The sequence below is a fragment of the Nerophis lumbriciformis genome, linkage group LG04 (assembly GCF_033978685.3).
Source record: "Nerophis lumbriciformis linkage group LG04, RoL_Nlum_v2.1, whole genome shotgun sequence".
Lineage (NCBI taxonomy): Eukaryota > Metazoa > Chordata > Actinopteri > Syngnathiformes > Syngnathidae > Nerophis > Nerophis lumbriciformis.
The window spans coordinates 4,904,091-4,924,126 of NC_084551.2; the positions used below are offsets into that span (position 1 = coordinate 4,904,091).

General features: G+C 42.0%; 1 protein-coding gene across 5 annotated transcripts in view; it reads right to left on the bottom strand.

The window, feature by feature from the left end:
• Positions 1-20,036, bottom strand: part of ddr1 (discoidin domain receptor tyrosine kinase 1) — a 199,205-nt gene that overhangs the window by 74,551 nt on the left and 104,618 nt on the right. For all 5 annotated transcript variants that reach the window (XM_061947702.2, XM_072912946.1, XM_072912947.1 and 2 more), the window contains 3 exons: positions 17,209-17,284; positions 13,803-13,955; positions 13,142-13,289 (listed from right to left, as the gene is read on the bottom strand). In XM_061947702.2, the coding sequence (XP_061803686.1) occupies positions 13,142-13,289; positions 13,803-13,955; positions 17,209-17,284 (377 nt within the window). The remainder of the gene's footprint in view (positions 1-13,141; positions 13,290-13,802; positions 13,956-17,208; positions 17,285-20,036) is intronic.

The following is a 20,036-nucleotide window of genomic DNA, read 5'->3' on the forward strand; positions in this document are numbered from 1 at the left end:
GGTCTACCAACTTGGCGGAATGCGTCCTCAGACTTCTTCTGTCCAGGTGAGATGCGTGATTTATGATTAACAATAAACTTCCAGGGAGCAAGGAAGCGAGGAAACACCTTGGCAGTCCATCATGTCGAAATTGTTCAAAGGCTTGTGATCACAGCACCGCCACAAATAGTTTGTCTGCGCTTATATCACTATCACCAACACATGGTTAATATTCAAATCAGAGGTGTGGACTCGAGTCACATGACTTGGACTCGAGTCAGACTCGAGTCATGAATTTGATGACTTTAGACTCGACTTGACAAAATGTAAAAAGACTTGCAACTCGACTTAGACTTTAACATCAATGACTTGTGACTTCACTTGGACTTGAGCCTTTTGAATTGACCTGACTTGACATGACTTGCTACTTTCCCCAAAACCCAAAGATGAAAAAGATATTCGGGAGCGCTCCGTATTTTTCATTGTGTACTTGTCTATCAGCGTGTGTCAGCTGGTGTGCTCTCAGTACAACAGCCAATCAAATTAGATCTACTTTGTTTTCATCACACAGCATTCATCCAATCAAATTGCAGGACAACCAACAAAGAAGACATGTCCAAACCACACGCCAGTGAACAAAAAATGATACCTAAAATAATTTTGTTTGGGTATAAAAATTACGAGGTGGTCAACACAAAACGGTTTGCAGTATGCAACACATGCGGTTCGAAAATTACTGATGGAGAGGCAACAACTTCCAACTTCGTCCGGCATTTGAAGTTGCACAAAGAACGGTAAGTTTTGAATGTAAGATAACGTTTATTGGCTAAGTAACGTGACTTTTATTTGCTGTGTAGTTAAATCAGTGAGGCTGTAAACTCACTGCTAACGTTAGAACGTTATTGCAAACACAGGAATCTGTTGCAGTTCACTACCTTATTCATACTTTTTGTTCAGTGATTATTTTTAAGCAGGGTTACGTTAGTCAATATATCACACGTAACGTTAGACGGCGGTCAGCAGCACCGCGTATTTTAGCCACCTAAAAAAAGACAAAAATAGTAAAATAAAGGTCAGTTAAAATGTATACTATATTATGAATATGTGTACCGTTTTAGCTAGCTTTCTGACATACTGTTGGTTGTTTACCTCAGTGGTCCCCAACCACCGGGCCGCGGCCCGGTACTGGTCCGTGGATCGATTGGTATCGGGCCGCACAAGAAATAATTTTTTTTTTTTTTTTTTTTTTAATTAAATCAACATAAAAACACAAGATACACTTACAAGTAGTGCACCAACCCAAAACAACTCTCTCCCCCCTTTTGTTCTGGGCATTGAACATGAAGACTCTTCCTTCACTGTTCCGAGTGGCCATGAGAGTCTTGGCAGTGCCTGCCTCCAGTGCTCCAGTGGAGCGAGTTTTCAGCCATGGTGGCATCATACTACGCCCCCATCGTGCACAAATGACTGACAGACTCTTGGCTAATTTGGTCTTTTGCAAATGCAATGCAGCATAGGGCCCTGACATATAAAAAGTACAACTTTTTTGTTATGTTCACGTATATGTCATGTTTTTTCAATGTTAACACTTTTGTACAAATAAGTACATTTGCACCTTATTTTTCAATGTGTTTGTTCTGTAAAGGAATGAGTTAATGTTTAAAATGACTGGTTAATAGTGCTATTATAAAGTGCAATGTCAGCACAATTTTCTTTCCTGCAATTTAAAATGCACTTGTTTTAATAAATAAATACAGCGTTTGAAAAGCATACACAATCTGTGTTAATATATTAGTCTGTGGTTAAAAGGACTTGAAAGGACTCGAAACTCAAAATGCAGGACTTAGGACTTGACTTGAGACTTTCCAGTCTTGACTTTGGACTTGACTCGGGGCTTGCCTGTCTTGACTCGGGACTTGACTCGGACTTGAGGGCAAAGACTTGAGACTTACTTGTGACTTGCAAAACAATGACTTGGTCCCACCTCTGATTCAAATCACTAAATTCAAATGGAGTATTGTTGGCGCTTTTTGGATGATATTTTTTTGGATTTTATGAGCAAAATAGAGGACCTCCTATTGGCTCCGCTGTAAGTGTGTTTATTTACAAGTTGGAATGCATAATTTAAAAAATCCAGCCGTCGTGTCTTTCATAATGATTGTGAACAATAGGAAACTTTAAAAAAAAGTGCAGTTCTCCTTTAGGTTCTTTCATTGTGTATTTTGGACGGATATTTGCCAGGGAGCACACCAGCCGGAGTCTCCACTGATTTTTGTGCTGAGTATGCATTGATTTGATCACAAACTGTCAAAGCAGTTGAGGTTAAAAAGCTTGCACGGTCAAAATAAATTGCATGATTCATCTCAGTGCGTTCATGAGTAATGCAATCATTTTGTGATTAGTCACATGAGTTAACTTGTTGAGTTTGACAGTCCTAGTAATTGCTTAGCTCACTTTTTGCATGTTTTTGGAGTACCTTCGCAAGTGCACTTGCCAGTTCTTCCTGTTCTTTCTTTACGGCGCGTTTCCCGCACTGTGGGATCTGAGCCGAGGATGTTGTTGTGACTTGTGAAGCCCTTTGAGACACTTGTGATGAAGGGCTATATAAATAAACTTTGATTGATTGATACTGTACAATATGTATGTGCACAGTACATTGTTTTAATTGGGTTTAATGTCCCATGAATTGTTCACGAGTGAGGGAAGAGTGGATCGTGAGATCGACAGGCGGATCGGTGCGGCGTCTTCAGTAATGCGGACGCTGTATCGATCCGTTGTGGTGAAGAAGGAGCTGAGCCGGAAGGCAAAGCTCTCAATTTACCGGTCGATCTACGTTCCCATCCTCACCTATGGTCATGAGCTTTGGGTTATGACCGAAAGGACAAGATCACGGGTACAAGCGGCCGAAATGAGTTTCCTCCGCCGGGTGGCGGGGCTCTCCCTTAGAGATAGGGTGAGAAGCTCTGCCATCCGGGGGGAGCTCAAAGTAAAGCCGCTGCTCCTCCACATCGAGAGGAGCCAGATGAGGTGGTTCGGGCATCTGGTCAGGATGCCACCCGAGCGCCTCCCTAGGGAGGTGTTTAGGGCACGTCCGACTGGTAGGAGGCCGTTGGGAAGACTATGTCTCCCGGCTGGCCTGGGAACGCCTCGGGGTCCCAAAGGAAGAGCTGGACGAAGTGGCTGGGGAGAGGGAAGTCTGGGCTTCCCTGCTTAGGCTGCTGCCCCCGCGACCCGACCTCGGATAAGCGGAAGAAGATGGATGGATGGATGGATGGATGGGTCCCATGAATTTAGCCTAGCAACAAGTGACCAAATTTGTAAACCCACATACAGCAACAATATAAACAATGTACAATATAAAATGCGCAATAAATTATAGTACCGTATTTTCCGCACTATTAGCCGCACCTAAAAACCACAAATTTACTCAAAAGCTGACAGTGCGGCTTTTAACCCGGTGCGCTTTATATATGGATTAATATTACGATTCATTTTCATAAAGTTTCGATCTCGCAACTTCGGTAAACAGCCGCCATCTTTTTTCCCGGTAGAACAGGAAGCGCTTCTTCTTCTACGCAAGCAACCGCCAAGGTAAGCACCCGCCCCCATAGAACAGGAAGCGCTTCTTCTTCTACTGTAAGCAACCACCCGCCCGCGTAGAAGAAGAAAAAGCACGCGGATATCACCGTACGTTTCATTTCCTTTGTGTGTTTACATCTGTAAAGACCACAAAATGGCTCCTACTAAGCGACAGGGATCCGGTTCATGAAAAGACGCAATCTCTCCATCCGCACACGGATTACTATTTCACAGCAACTGATATTCCTGTGAAACGCACTGTGGATACAACGGGAGCACGTACGGTGAATATTCGCACCACAGGGAATGAGAAGTCATCCTTCACTGTGGTTCTAGCTTGCCATGCTAATGGCCAGAAACTTCCACCCATGGTGATATTCAAAAGGAAGACCTTGCCAAAAGAGACCTTTCCAGCCGGCGTCATCATAAAAGCTAACTCGAAGGGATGGATGAAGAAAAGATGAGCGAGTGGTTAAGGTAAGTTTAAGTTTACGCGAAGAGGCCGGGTGGCTTTTTTCACGCAGCTCTGTCCATGTTGATATACGTATGTTTGTGATTGCACATTTGCGTACATTTTGGGAGTGAACAGAGTTGTTAGAACGCTGGTTTTTAATATATTATTAAAGTTTGACTGACCTATCTGACTGTTTTTTTGACATTCCTTTAGCGCAGTTAGATGCGGCTTATAACACCGGGCGGCTTATAGGTGGACAAAGTTTTGAAATATGCCGTTCATTGAAGGCGCGGCTTTTAACCCAGGGCGCCTTATGGTGCGGAAAATACGGTACATGCCAAGACAAAACAGGGGACGAAAACAGGCTAAATAGGAAAAACATGCTTAACAATAATCATTTTAAAACACTAAGAAAAGATTTTAAGACACAGTGAGTTTGACATCATGCATAAACACACAAAACAAACAATGGCAATAGATTTCATTTCAATGGTATACTATTTATTTTCTGTGCAGTCATTGGAAAAAAAAAACTACAACCTACAGCCAGTGGCCTAGTGGTTAGAGTGTCCGCCCTGAGATCGGTAGGTTGTGAGTTCAAACCCTGGCCGAGTCATACCAAAGACTATAAAAATGGGACCCATTACCTCCCTGCTTGGCACTCAGCATCAAGGGTTGGAATTGGGGGTTAAATCACCAAAAATGATTCCCGGGCGCAGCACCGCTGCTGCCCACTGCTCCCCTCACCTCCCAGAGGGTGAACAAGGGGATGGGTCAAATGCAGAGGACACATTTCACCACACCTAGTGTGTGTGTGACAATCATTGGGACTTTAACTTTAACTTAAGTGGTACCTCTACAGATTTGTTTCTAAAACACCACTGCATACCATAAATTGTGCTGATTGGTAGAAAAGTGTCCATATACAGGTAAAAGCCAGTAAATTAGAATATTTTGAAAAACTTGATTTATTTCAGTAATTGCATTCAAAAGGTGTAACTTGTACATTATATTTATTCATTGCACACAGACTGATGCATTCAAATGTTTATTTCATTTAATTTTGATGATTTGAAGTGGCAACAAATGAAAATCCAAAATTCCGTGTGTCACAAAATTAGAATATTACTTAAGGCTAATACAAAAAAGGGATTTTTAGAAATGTTGGCCAACTGAAAAGTATGAAAATGAAAAATATGAGCATGTACAATACTCAATACTTGGTTGGAGCTCCTTTTGCCTCAATTACTGCGTTAATGCGGCGTGGCATGGAGTCGATGAGTTTCTGGCACTGCTCAGGTGTTATGAGAGCCCAGGTTGCTCTGATAGTGGCCTTCAACTCTTCTGCGTTTTTGGGTCTGGCATTCTGCATCTTCCTTTTCACAATACCCCACAGATTTTCTATGGGGCTAAGGTCAGGGGAGTTGGCGGGCCAATTTAGAACAGAAATACCATGGTCCGTAAACCAGGCACGAGTAGATTTTGCGCTGTGTGCAGGCGCCAAGTCCTGTTGGAACTTGAAATCTCCATCTCCATAGAGCAGGTCAGCAGCAGGAAGCATGAAGTGCTCTAAAACTTGCTGGTAGACGGCTGCGTTGACCCTGGATCTCAGGAAACAGAGTGGACCGACACCAGCTGGATTGCTGCTGAGTGGTCCAAAGTCATGTTTTCTGACGAAAGCAAATTTTGCATTTCCTTTGGAAATCGAGGTCCCAGAGTCTGGAGGAAGACAGGAGAGGCACAGGATCCACGTTGCCTGAAGTCTAGTGTAAAGTTTCCACCATCAGTGATGGTTTGGGGTGCCATGTCATCTGCTGGTGTCGGTCCACTCTGTTTCCTGAGATCCAGGGTCAACGCAGCCGTCTACCAGCAAGTTTTAGAGCACTTCATGCTTCCTGCTGCTGACCTGCTCTATGGAGATGGAGATTTCAAGTTCCAACAGGACTTGGCGCCTGCACACAGCGCAAAATCTACCCGTGCCTGGTTTACGGACCATGGTATTTCTGTTCTAAATTGGCCCGCCAACTCCCCTGACCTTAGCCCCATAGAAAATCTGTGGGGTATTGTGAAAAGGAAGATGCAGAATGCCAGACCCAAAAACGCAGAAGAGTTGAAGGCCACTATCAGAGCAACCTGGGCTCTCATAACACCTGAGCAGTGCCAGAAACTCATCGACTCCATGCCACGCCGCATTAACGCAGTAATTGAGGCAAAAGGAGCTCCAACCAAGTATTGAGTATTGTACATGCTCATATTTTTCATTTTCATACTTTTCAGTTGGCCAACATTTCTAAAAATCCCTTTTTTGTATTAGCCTTAAGTAATATTCTAATTTTGTGACACACGGAATTTTGGATTTTCATTTGTTGCCACTTCAAATCATCAAAATTAAATGAAATAAACATTTGAATGCATCAGTCTGTGTGCAATGAATAAATATAATGTACAAGTTACACCTTTTGAATGCAATTACTGAAATAAATCAAGTTTTTCAAAATATTCTAATTTACTGGCTTTTACCTGTATATGCTACATAATGTGCAGAATCTCAGGCTCTCATATAGAGTTGACCTGGCTTGACTCAAACCGGAACGAGACGCTTTCTCCCAAAAGACCAACTCAGGACAGCGCTGATTTAGAGACGGCCCAGCGATGAACGAGGGAGTTGGAAGGAGGCTGCAGCGGATGTAAGCGCTCATAAATACAGAGAGTGCTTCAGGAATCGTAGAGACCCACGCTATTCATCAGAGAGCGGAGACGCTAAACCCTGGCAAACGCTAGCAAGACTGTAAATTTGATGCATTGGATGGATGGCAAAAACACACACTTTTAATCGTTGTTATTGGCTCAATCCTCCTCCCTTCTCCATTCGGAAGAGGACTAAATCTAGAACGACAGTTATCTCAACCTTCCCTGTCTGAAAGGTAAGATTTGTAAAGACATGACACAAACTAGATTTTTTTCCCCCGACTTCCACATTGGAATAAATTCAAGTAGAAATTCTTGTTTCAGGGTCAAACTGTGGCCTTAATAATATCATATTGTATACTGTAACTGTACAGCCAATGTTTTGAACTAAATCTAAATATTTAGCTTTTGTAGTAGTGTAAAAAGAAGTTACTTTTTAAACAACATGAAAAAATAATAGTTTACGCAACCTTTAACTTTGATTACCGGTTGAGAGGGAGATCAAGGTTTTTGTATTCAGTGTTTTTCCAGGGATCGGTTTATTTTTTACAGCTTGGTAGTACCTGTTTCACCCTTGCTCATACACGCCAAAAAATATGACTGCCTGAATATAGCTCGCCTTACAATTTCGCTTATTAACATATCTCATAATTACTGTAAAATATCAAATAATATTATTTAGCTCATTCACGTAAGAGACTAGACCAGGGGTCAGCAACCCGCGGCTCCGGAGCCGCATGCGGCTCTTTGATCACTCTGATGCGGCTCAGCTGCATACTTGCTGACCCTCCCAATTTTTCCCGAGAGACTTTCGAATTTCAGTGCCTCTCCCGAAAATCTCCCGGGGCAACAATATTGAGGTTGTGCTGTTATGGCAGTGCTTTTAGCGTTAGATTTTACACTATCTGCGTGCAGGCCCAGTCACATGTTGTGTGCGGGCTTTGACCAACACACGTACGTGACTGCAAGGCATACTTAGTCAACAACCATACAGGTTCCACTGACGGTGGCCGTATAAAACAACTTTAACACTCTTACTAATATGCGCCACACTGTGAACCCACACCAAAAAAGAATGACAAACACATTTCGGCAGAACATCCGCACCGTGAGACAACATAAACACAACAGAACAAATACCCAGAATCCCATGCAGCACTAACTTCTCCGGGCTACATTATACACCCCCGCTACCACCAAACCCCGCCCACCTCAACCGACGCACGGAGGAGAGGGGGGGCGGGGCTTGGTGGTAGCATATTAGTGAGAGTGTTAAAGTTGTTTTATACGGCCACCCTCAGTGTAACCTGTATGGCTGTTGACTAAGTATGCCTTGCAGTCATTCATGTGTGTCTGCAGAAGCCTCATACAACATGTAACTGGACTGGCACGCTGTTAGTACAGGCTGTAGAAGGCGCGAAAGACTTATTAATGTTGTTGGGGTGAAAATCAGCAGACATCCGATAGAATAGTTGCTCTGAACTTCGGGAGTCTCCCGGTAAAATCGGGAGGGTTGGCAAGTATGACGCTGTCAAGCGCCATTTATATAAAACTCGCGGGCCGCGCTAACATACATTTTTTTATTAATGTGCAGGCCGCAAAATAACGTCTCGTGGGCCGCGTGTCTGGTTTATACATAGCACAAAGCAAAAAAACCAACTTTGTATTCAGTGTTATTTCATTTTAAATTTCAAAAGAGTTTTGTGGCTCCCATTGTTTTCTTGAATTAGTGAAACGGGTCAAAATGGCTCTTTGAGTGGTAAAGGTTGCCGACCCCTGGACTAGACGTATAAGATTTCATGGGATTTAGCGATTAGGAGTGACAGATTGTTTGGTAAACGTATAGCATGTTCTATATGTTATAGTTATTTGAATGACTCTTACCATAATATGTTACGTTAACATACCAGTTGGTTATTTATGCCTCATATAACGTACACTTATTCAGCCTGTTGTTCACTATTCTTTATTTATTTTAAATTGCCTTTCAAATGTCTATTCTTAGTGTTGGGTTTTATCAAATACATTTCCCCCAAAAATGAGACTTATACTCCAGTGCGACTTATATATGTTTTTTTCCTTCTTTATTATGCATTTTCGGCCGGAGCGACTCATACTCCGAAAAATACGGTAGTCTGCCAAAGAATATAAATATATAGTGACAATTCTAGCAACTTTTTATGGTCTTTTGGAGACTAACAAATGTACGACACCTATCAAAGCACTCAGATTAGAACATTTAGAAAATCAAGACTACATTTCCTGCAATTGGGTGCATTTTCATACTATATTTTATCTTTAGATCTATTCTCATGTGCCAACCTCTATTGGCTGCCTTTTTGACACATGTGCCATGTGATGTACCACAGATTTTTTAGTTTTTTAATAGATAATTTACTAACATTATGATAATTGAAAATGTAACGTAAAATTCTATAACATGGATGCAAAGAACTCAGTACGGTAAATGTTTCCCATTTGGCAACTTTATCCTGTAGCCACGCCCCCTCGGGTAATATACTTCCGGGGTTGTGACCTCTTTTTACCAACTGTCTCGTCACCTTCTCGTGGGCTACTAATAAATAATTCTAATAAGCACAACTACAACTGGTTAGGAACTAAATGTTCAGATTGTAATAATGCACCTACGATTAACAGCAAAGTGGACAACTGTCAAAGTTGTGGTTCGGAGAGCGAACGGAGGCAACAATAACATACCTGCCAACTTTTGAAATCAGAAAAACCTAGTAGCCAGGGTCCAGGGGCCGCAGGCCCCGGTAGGTCCAGGACAAAGTCCTGGTGGGGGGTTCCTGCGCCCCCCGACGCAAAATGATTATTAGCATTCAGACAGGTTAAAATGTTGCTAAAACCATCACTTTTCTATCAGTCACAGTGACTTTTCAAAACAAAAATATTACAGCAAAAATCATATGGGTTGATTGACATGTTTATTCGGTAAGCTAACTTCAATAGTTTGAAATTATTTTGACAGTTAATGCCAGTTATCCTGTCAACCTTTCACAAGACTTCAATTTGTTAATTGAAAGTATAAACAGTATAAACAACTTTTACAGTAAACAAATGGTAAAACAGTACTAAACAATTCCATAAAAAAAAAAATTGGTGTCATTATTAATTTTCTGTCCAAGATTGTATAATCTACTGCCTTGTTCAATTGTAAAAAATATTCTGTGCCTAAAATTCACATTTCTATCACAATTATCATACTGTAAACATGGTAAGCTAACTTCATTAAAATTAATAGTCCTGTCAATAGCATGGAATTACAATTCAAATGTAGTTTTTTTGTAAGCCTTTCAAAAGAATTAAAAATATGAAAAATTAATGAAAATTAATTTAAGCCATCAGACACTTGAAAAGTGGCACATCACATCTCTAATGTAATCATTTTAACTTTTCAACAGAAATAGCACTGCAAAAATATTAAGGACATACTTCTGTATTTTGGTAGTTATGCTGTCAACATTTAACAAGATTTCTTCAACTTGGACTTGAAAGCATAAATAGTATAAACACTTTTAACAGTATAACAGTACTAAACAATTCCAATAGATAACATTGGTGTCATTACCTTTTTGTTTGCTCAATTATTGCCTCCATAAATAAAACTTCGGCATTTATCACATCCAAAGAATCTGTTTGGGCGACGAAAAACGTTGAAAGTTTTCCACTTGTACCGAAATCTGTTACCCATCGGAATTTGTAACTCCAGGGGGCGATGTTCCCATGGCGTTTGTTTGATGGTTAAACGGCAAGCCCAAAGAGGAGGAGAAGAACGCTTGCGTAAATGGCGTAAACTATCCTTAATGCTGAAACGTCAGTTGTCAGAATTTCAGCATTAATAAATTACACATATTCTGGAAATCAATGACTTGCTTTCATTATAGTATGAGTCCATTGTATCAGCTGTTGATTCTCTCTCACACACATACAGTACATTTTCCGGATTAAAAGCTATCATGGAATGAAACGTCAGTTGTCAGAATTTCAGCATTAATAAATTACACATATTCTGGAAATCAATGACTTACTTTCATTATAGTATGAGTCCATTGTTATTATTAATGCTGAAATTCTGACAACTGACGTTTCAGCATTAAGGATAGTTTACGCCATTTACGCAAGCGTTCTTCTTCTCCTCTTTGGGCTTGCCGTTTAACCATCAAACAAACGTCATGGTAACATCGCCCCCTGGAGTTACAAATTCCGATGGGTAACAGATTTCGGTACAACAACGGCATTAGACTTGTGTTTTTTTGTCCCAACGTGGTCTTTTACATCGCTAATTCCTCCGTGTCCGATCGAAAAATCTTGTCTGCACAAGGTGCAATTCGCGTAGTTTTCACCCTTTTTGGAACGGATAATTATTCCCGGATAGGCTTTTGAATATTCTTCGCGGAATGACTGCAGTTTTCTTTTCGGTTTAAGACTCGTATGCGATTTTTCTCCGGCTGATTCCATGATCGTTCGCTCGTTTGGAAACAATGGCAACAGGTGCCTCGTGCTTGGCAGCGGTGCTATAAATAGCCTCGCGCATGGCATTCGGAATGGCTCGATAGGAAGTTACGGGAAGCAGTGTCGATTGTCATTGTTGTTACGTGCTTTCGTGAATAAAACTTAAAAACAATTTTTTTTTTTAATTAATGAAAAACCGTATTTTTTATCACTGCAACCGTAACCCGGAATAGGTTGATGAAAACCGTACTAATTACGGGAAAACCGGAGTAGTTGGCAGGTATGCAATAAGTAAGTAATAAGTCAAGCGTTTAACACATTTTGTTTGGCTCATATTTTTATTGATATTTTAGAAATAAAAAAATAAAAAAACGCGAAAAGTAATGTTTAAAAACACAGATTTTCGTGTTTTTGTGGAAATTTCACATGCCTGCACCTGTATCATAGCCAATTATGGAAATTAATGGAGCAACCCCATGCAAATCAATACTAGATTGCAGTCTGTAGGAAACACTGATATTACTGATAACACATACTTGCCAACCTTGAGACCTCCGATTTCGGGGGCTGGGGGTCGTGGTCGGGGGGCGTGGTTGAGATATATATATATATATATATATATATATATATATATATATATATATATATATATATATATATATATAAGAAATACTTGACTTTCAGTGAATTCTAGCTATATATATATATATTTTATTACATATATATATATTTATATATATATATAAATAAAAGAAATACTTGAATTTCAGTGTTCATTTATTTACTCATATACACACACAACACTCATCTACTCATTGTTGAGTTAAGGGTTGAATTGTCCATCCTTGTTTTATTCTCTGTCACTATTTCAGAACACACACATTATACAAATATACATTATAAAATCAATAAGAAAACGGGAGCTCTAATTTGGGAGTCTGAATTAGGATCAGAAATTCCTATATAAACATTGCGCACTCACGTCGCCTTTTTGTATTGATTACTGCAGCTGTACACTGGATTCATTCACAAATACAAACTACAACTCACAAACACTTTAGAGTTAGGCTCCACCATCAGAATGTGTACTTAAACTTATAAAGATCACATGGATATTATTCAGTGAGTTGATTCACCAAAACTAACCTGTTATACAGGAGGAAAAAGCACACAGGACGTTTCAATTGTTCACAGACTGGTTGCGCTCATCAGAATGACAAGACACTTCCGGTCTGCAGGTGATAGCATTCAATTGGGAAGAAACGCCCTACTGCCCCCTACTGACCAATGTGAATACTGATAAATGTGTAATGACAGCTCCAAAAACGAAATCAAACCACAAAATAAAATAAATAAATCAACACAAAAATGTGACACATTATGGGTGGGTCACATATGCATGTACAGTAGATGGCAGTATTGTCCTGTTTAAAAGTGTCACAACATTGCTGTCTACGGCAGACGAACTGCTTTACGGTAGACAAAAACTTGACTGCTGTTGTTGTGTGTTGTTACCGCGCTGGGAGGACGTTAATGAAACTGCCTAACAATAAACCCACATAAGAAACCAAGAACTCGCCCTCGATCATTAGCTGTTTATATTGTGGGAAAGCGGACGTGTGAACAGGCTGTCAACACGTCACTCAGGTCCGCATGGAGCTGGAGGGGGCGTGGCCTCCAGCTACGCCTGAATTTCGGGAGAAAATTTGTCCCGGGAGGTTTTCGGGAGAGGCGCTGAATTTCGGGAGTCTCCCGGAAAATCCGGGAAGGTTGGCAAGTATGTGATAACATAGCCATACTTTACTGAGCAGTAAGGGCGCTTGCAATAAGTTGCATTTAAGTTTTTACGGCCATCATATTTTTGCTATTTACCATCACTGATGGTCCGTTGTGGACTCAATGTCAAAAAAAAAATCAGAATAAAAAGCAAAAGAGAGGGTCAAATTAATAAATGCATACACTTACCTGTCCACACACAGCCATAGAGTTCCACTCGTAGGCAGACACTCATGACCCTGTCAGCCAGTGGGTAGAAGCGCACCATACGGGCCACTATAGGAGGGCCCAAGTCCTTCAGAACCACATCGTAGGTGTTCTCGTTCCCCGACACCGCCTTGGAGAAACAAGCACAAATATTCACTCACACACGACACCATCACTCTGCCTCTTGTTTTATTTTACGTCGTTTCAAATCTCGCCCCGAGGTTGGAATTTGTTATTCAGGGCGTGTTCCACTCCTGATCCCAGAAAAGCTCAAATTAAATGCCTTGAACTTTTAAACACGGACGTGCTGACTGGTTTCAGAGGTGACGCCTCGGGCACGATTCTGCAGTTGCAGCATCCGTGCAAAGAGTTACGGTGGCTTGCAATAACAAAAATAATAGTGGCTTCCTTCGAACATTGCTGCTGGCAGTCCAATTCTCATGCTGGACTACACCGAGTTGATGACTAGGGAAAATATTGAACACTGACCAAACACTACACAGGTGTTCTCATTGAATTCCACTGAAAGCCTGCAGGGCTCTTTTGTTGAGACATATCATCTTTCAAAGGCAGAAAGATGAATTACACATTAAATATAAAGTCCTGCACATTGACTGAACATGCTTGTGTAACTTTGCCTTACTTCCTGGCCCCAGCGGTCCTTCCAGGTGAGCCACTTCACTCCGTCTCGGGAGTAGTGAAGCCGATAAATACGGGCAAACTCCTGACCGTGCCCGTCGGCATGGCGACCCTGCGTGCCAACCAGTGCCAGGAAGTGGAGTTTGTGCAGGTCCACCTGTGGAAATAGGGGAGGAAAGTAAGCTTAGCTTTGAATCCTGACTGAAAATACAGGTGAAACTCAAAAGATTTTATGTCAGCAATTCAACTTTAAGTGTGAAAGTAATACGTGATATACATTCATTAGATGCAAAGTGAGATATGTCAAGCCTTTATTTCTTATCATTTTGATGATCATGGCTTACAGTTTTTGAAAACCCCCAATTTTCTGAGACTTTTAATTCAATGTTTTTATAGGGTTTAAAACATGACCATCAAAATCATAGGCTTGAAATATCCTGAGTTGCATGTTATAAGCCTGTGCTATATAGTACCGTATTTTCCGCACTATTAGCCGCACCTAAAAACCACAAATTTATTCAAAAGCTGACAGTGCGGCTTATAACCCGGTGCGCTTTATATATGGATTAATATTAAGATTCATTTTCATAAAGTTTCGGTCTCGCAACTACGGTAAACAGCCGCCATCTTTTTTCCCCGTAGAAGAGGAAGTGCTTCTTCTTCTACGCAAGCAACCGCCAAGGTAAGCACCCGCCCCCATAGAACAGGAAGCGCTTCTTCTTCTACTGTAAGCAACCACCCGCCCGCGTAGAAGAAGAAGAAGAAGCGCGCGGATAGTACGTTTCATTTCCTTTGTGTGTTTACATCTGTAAAGACCACAAAATGGCTCCTACTAAGCGACAGGTTTCCAAGACGCAATCTCTCCATCCGCACACGGACTACTATTTCACAGCAACTGCCTAAAGACTTTCAAGAAGAAGCTGGCTACTTTCCGTGCATATTGTAAAAACAAGATAGCTGAAAAAAAGATCCGGCCAGAGAACATTATCAACATGGACGAGGTTCCACTGACTTTTGATATTCCTGTGAACCGCACTGTGGATACAACGGGAGCACGTACGGTGAATATTCGCACCACAGGGAATGAGAAGTCATCCTTCACTGTGGTTCTAGCTTGCCATGCTAATGGCCAGAAACTTCCACCCATGGTGATATTCAAAAGGAAGACCTTGCCAAAAGAGACCTTTCCAGCCGGCGTCATCATAAAAGCTAACTCGAAAGGATGGATGGATGAAGAAAAGATGAGCGAGTGGTTGAGGTAAGTTTACGCGAAGAGGCCGGGTGGCTTTTTTCACGCAGCTCCGTCCATGTTGATATACGACTCCATGCGCGCCCACATCACGCTGGTTTTTAATATATTATTAAAGTTTGACTGACCTATCTGACTGTTTTTTTGACATTCCTTTAGCGCAGTTAGATGCGGCTTATAACACGGGGCGGCTTATAGGTGGACAAAGTTTTGAAATATGCCGTTCATTGAAGGCGCGGCTTATAACCCAGGGCGCCTTATGGTGCGGAAAATACGGTAGTTTAAGTTTGTAACTCGAATTGCTGGAATAATCAAATCTTTGCACGAGATTCTAATTTTGAGTTTCATCTGAAGGAGATAGACAATCCAGGTCAAGTTTATAACAATGTGTTTGGGTTTTCAAAATACCTTTAAAAGTTGTGTCATCTTAAGTATCCTTGTCTATACATTGACTGAATGGAGAATATGGTAATTTTGGTCTATTTTTGACAATAGAACATATTAGGTCAAACAAACTGCGATTTGTCCTATTGTCCCATTAGAACACGGTAACGGTGTTACAAAAAAATAATAATTTTGGATACAGAGAACATACAAACACTTTATCGAATCCAAAATATTGAAATTCGAGGACTTAGTGTATTTGCAGACAGCTAAAATTATGCACAAAGCAAACTATAACCTGCTACCCAAGATTGTACAACAGTTATTCCCAACAAAAGAGGAGAAATATAACCTTGGAGAAAAATCTAACTTAAAAACACTTGTATGCACGTTAGAGATGCGCGGTTTGCGGACACAACCGCGGAGTCCGCGGATTATCCGTGGATTATCCGCGGTTCGGGCGGTTGAAATAAAAAACAATTAGATTTTAAATAGATTCAGGCGGGTGGCAGTTAAACCAATTCGGAAATATATATACATAGTTAAATGTTGTTACCCACATACGAAAAACGAGCAGGCACCTGCTGCATATGCCACAACAGAAGAAAAAAAAAAAAAGAGATGGACACTTTTACGGAGCGGAGAAGGGACGCCTCGCCGGGGTCCGGGACCGAGGCCCCTTCCCCCGAGAGGGCCCCACCGGGAGCCGTAGCTGAGGCGATCCGCGAGAAGGGCCCGACGCACGTCCAGGGTCACCACCGCGCCCACCGCACCGACACCCCGCCTCGTCCGCCTTCGCCACGGCCGGCGTCACGCGCAGCAGGTAAGCAGCTTACCTGCCCGCCACCCCCGTGGCCGGGGGCTCGTAACAGGGGTCACTCCGCGCGCTCTGCCCGCGCAGCTTACCTGCCCGCCACCCCCGTTGCTGAGGGCGCGTAACAGGGGTCACTCCGCGCGCAGTGCGCTCACGAAAGGGGTGGGGCAAGCAGAACTGGCGCTGCGGGATGAACCGAACGCCGGGTTAAGGCGCCCGATGCCGACGCTCATCAGACCCCAGAAAAGGTGTTGGTTGATATAGACAGCAGGACGGTGGCCATGGAAGTCGGAACCCGCTAAGGAGTGTGTAACAACCCACCTGCCGAATCAACTAGCCCTGAAAATGGATGGCGCTGGAGCGTCGGGCCCATACCCGGCCGTCGCCGGCAGCGAGAGCCACGAGGGCTAGGCCGCGACGAGTAGGATGGGCGCCGCGGTGCGCGCTGAAGCCTCGGGCGCGAGCCCGGGTGCGAGGGACATCGCACCTCCACGCGCTTGGAGGTGCGCTCAGCGCGGCTCCCAGATGATTGCTGCATTGGATCAGTCTCCTTTCTTTAAAAGTCACCAGTGACTGTATTTGTTGAAACGCAGGCACTATGAAGGTCTGTCTGACAGACCAAAACAAACAAAGCGTGCATTAACAGATCGATAAAAATTAGTAGCGAGTAGCGAGCTGAATGTAGATAAAAGTAGCGGAGTAAAAGTAGCGTTTCTTCTCTATAAATATACTCAAGTAAAAGTAAAAGTATGTTGCATTAAAACCACTCTTAGAAGTACAATTTATCCCAAAAGTTACTCAAGTAGATGTAACGGAGTAAATGTAGCGCATTACTACCCACCTCTGGGTATGCGTACCCCCATTTGAGAACCACTGCTTTAAGGTAAATGTGACTTGTGCAAGAAAGAAGAAAGTAAACAAAATAATAAATTAGTCCAATTGAAGCGAAATGAAAGTTGGCACCTGAAGGTACTCCGTTCCGCTGGGGAAGACTGCGCCTGCGGGGCACCAAGCGCCGTCTCCTTCTCCTTTGCTCAACCTATAAAATGGACACACATCGAGCATTAAGGATTTAACGGCTGAACAACCCACATAGAAAAAAAAAGCTGGTCGGATATAACGCTGCCTGTGGCATTCAAAGTTTTGTTAGAAAATCTTTGACAGCAAGCATACACAAGACCAAAAGGCAAGGTAGTCCGCAAACACACACCTTGACTATGAATAAGTAAACATTTACAGAACACATGCTCATCCAAAACCGATGGTAAAAGCAGCAGGTGAGAATGACACATCTCATCCTAATGCAATGTTACAACTTAAGTATCTGGATGACCACACACATTAAACAGCGTGACTTTCTCTCAGAGTCCACACAACGCCCTGTGCGGTGCCTCTTTTCAAAATAAAAGCTGAGCTGAGCTCAGACTGCACCATAAACGAAGCATTAAATCCATTGTGTCACACTGACAGTGATGCTGCTCCCTTCAGGAGGGTGAGGTCATGCAGCAGGAAACAGCCGCATGATTTCACACACATTAAAGTCTTGTGACGGGCGTCATCTGCACTCCAGCAAGCGGGATTCGTGTATCGTATTGCTTTTGCTTACTTTTTAATACCAGCCACTTTCTTCCAAGCAAGCAAGGAGGCCCTTTGTAGTGTGCTTGCTCAACCTTGTTTTTAAATGATTTCTCCCTGGCATGTAGCACCCATCCCTCCTGGCTGGTTTTCTTTCTGTACCTCCACTGCTGTCTCAGTGTTTCTCCCGTTTCTCTGCGAGCGCTTGCAGTTAATAATCTCTTCCACATGGTCAAGACGCTTTGCCAAATACACACACACACACACACACACACACATACATGTCTTGCCTACTTTGTGTGGACCCACGTTTGGTTAGTACAAGGGTCGGCAACCAAAAATGTTGAAAGAGCCATATTGGACCAAAAATACAAATACAAATCTGTCTGGAGCCGCAACAAATTAAAAGCCATATTACATACAGATAGTGTGTCATGAGATATAAATTGAATTAAGAGGACTTAAAGGAAACTTAATGGCCTCAAATATAGCCACAAATGAGGCATAATGATGCAATATGTACATATAGCTAGCCTAAATAGCATGTTAGCATCAATTAGCTTGCAGTCATGCAGTGACCAAATATGTCTGATTAGCACTCCACACAAGTCAATAACATCAACAAAACTCACCTTTGTGCATTCATGCACAACGTTAAAAGTTTGGTGGACAACATGAGACAGAAAAAGAAGTGGCATAAAACACGTCCTAGAAAGTCGGAGAAAGTCATACAAGTAAACAAACTACGGTGAGTTCAAGGACCGCCAAAATTCGTAGGACAAAACGGCACTCGCCAAATACTGGAATCAGTGAAGCATGTTTAATATAAACAGTGTGCTTTATAACAATTAGGGAGGTTTGTGTCATGTTTGTCCTCCTACAGAAACCATATTAAAACAAACAAACAAAAAATGTCCCCTCATCTTTTTCCATTTTTCATACATTTTTGAAAAAGCGCCAGAGAGCCACTAGGGCGGCGCTAAAGAGCCGCATGCGGCTCTAGAGCCGCGGGTTGCCGACCCCTGGGTTAGTAGGTTGTGAGGGCCCCCCTTTCTACTATAGCTAGAATGATGGAAAAAAAAAATCTAGCACTAGATGGGAGTAGAGAGTTGCAACCTCACTTCAGAATGCAAAACACACAAAGTAAAACAAATATTTTACTTCTGTAGTTGTGAGGACCAGGCAAATGTCCTCACAAGTCAAAAGGTCCTCACAGAAAGGGTGGTTTGTCAAGTGTATGTCCACACAAGGATGTTGAGACAAGTACACACACACACACACACACACACAAAATGTATCACTCATATATGAATATTATAGCATGTTGCAAGCCTTCCTGACAAGACAGATACGTGGGTAATGTGATTACTAACATACACTATCATCTTCTCGTCACAATAAGCTTCAGACAAATTGCTTTAGTAGTGCGGAAAAGGCATGCTGCGACATGGACGTGCTGATTCCTGTGCACAACGAAATAGATTGAGTACCCAACATTATGTACACCTGCATAATCTGAGCTAGGGATGTCCCGATCCAGGTTTTTGCACTTCCGATCCGATACCGATACTGACCGATACCGATACTGACCGATACTGGCCTATCCGAGCATGTATTAAAGTTTAAAGTTATTTAGCCTACTTAGTTGTCAGAATCATGTTGAAAAGGGTTTTAGTACTCTTGATAACAACTAGCCAGCTGAATTAGGGGAGTTTGAATAATACACAATGGTTGGTAGCAAGAAACTGACCTGTTTATTCAAGGATAAACACAAAATAGACAAAATTATACATGACAAACAGAAATGGCATCATTGAAACAAGGGCTGGGCAATATGGCCTTTTTTTAATATTGCGATATTTTAAGGCCATATTGCGATACACAATATATATCTCGATATTTTGCCTTAGCCTTGAATGAACACTTTATGCATATAATCACAGCAGTATGATGATTCTATGTGTTTTGATTGAGACTTTTAATAGTAGGTTGCACAGTGAAGTACATATTCCGTACAATTGACCACTAAATGGTAACACCCCAATAAGTTTTTCAACTTGTTTAAGACGGGGTCCACTTAAATTGATTCATGATACAGATATATACTATCATCATAATACAGTCATCACACAAAATAATCACATTGAATTATTTACATTATTTATAATCCAGGGTGTGGAGGGGGGCGCCGGATGTAAGTGTCAAAAAGACAGCCA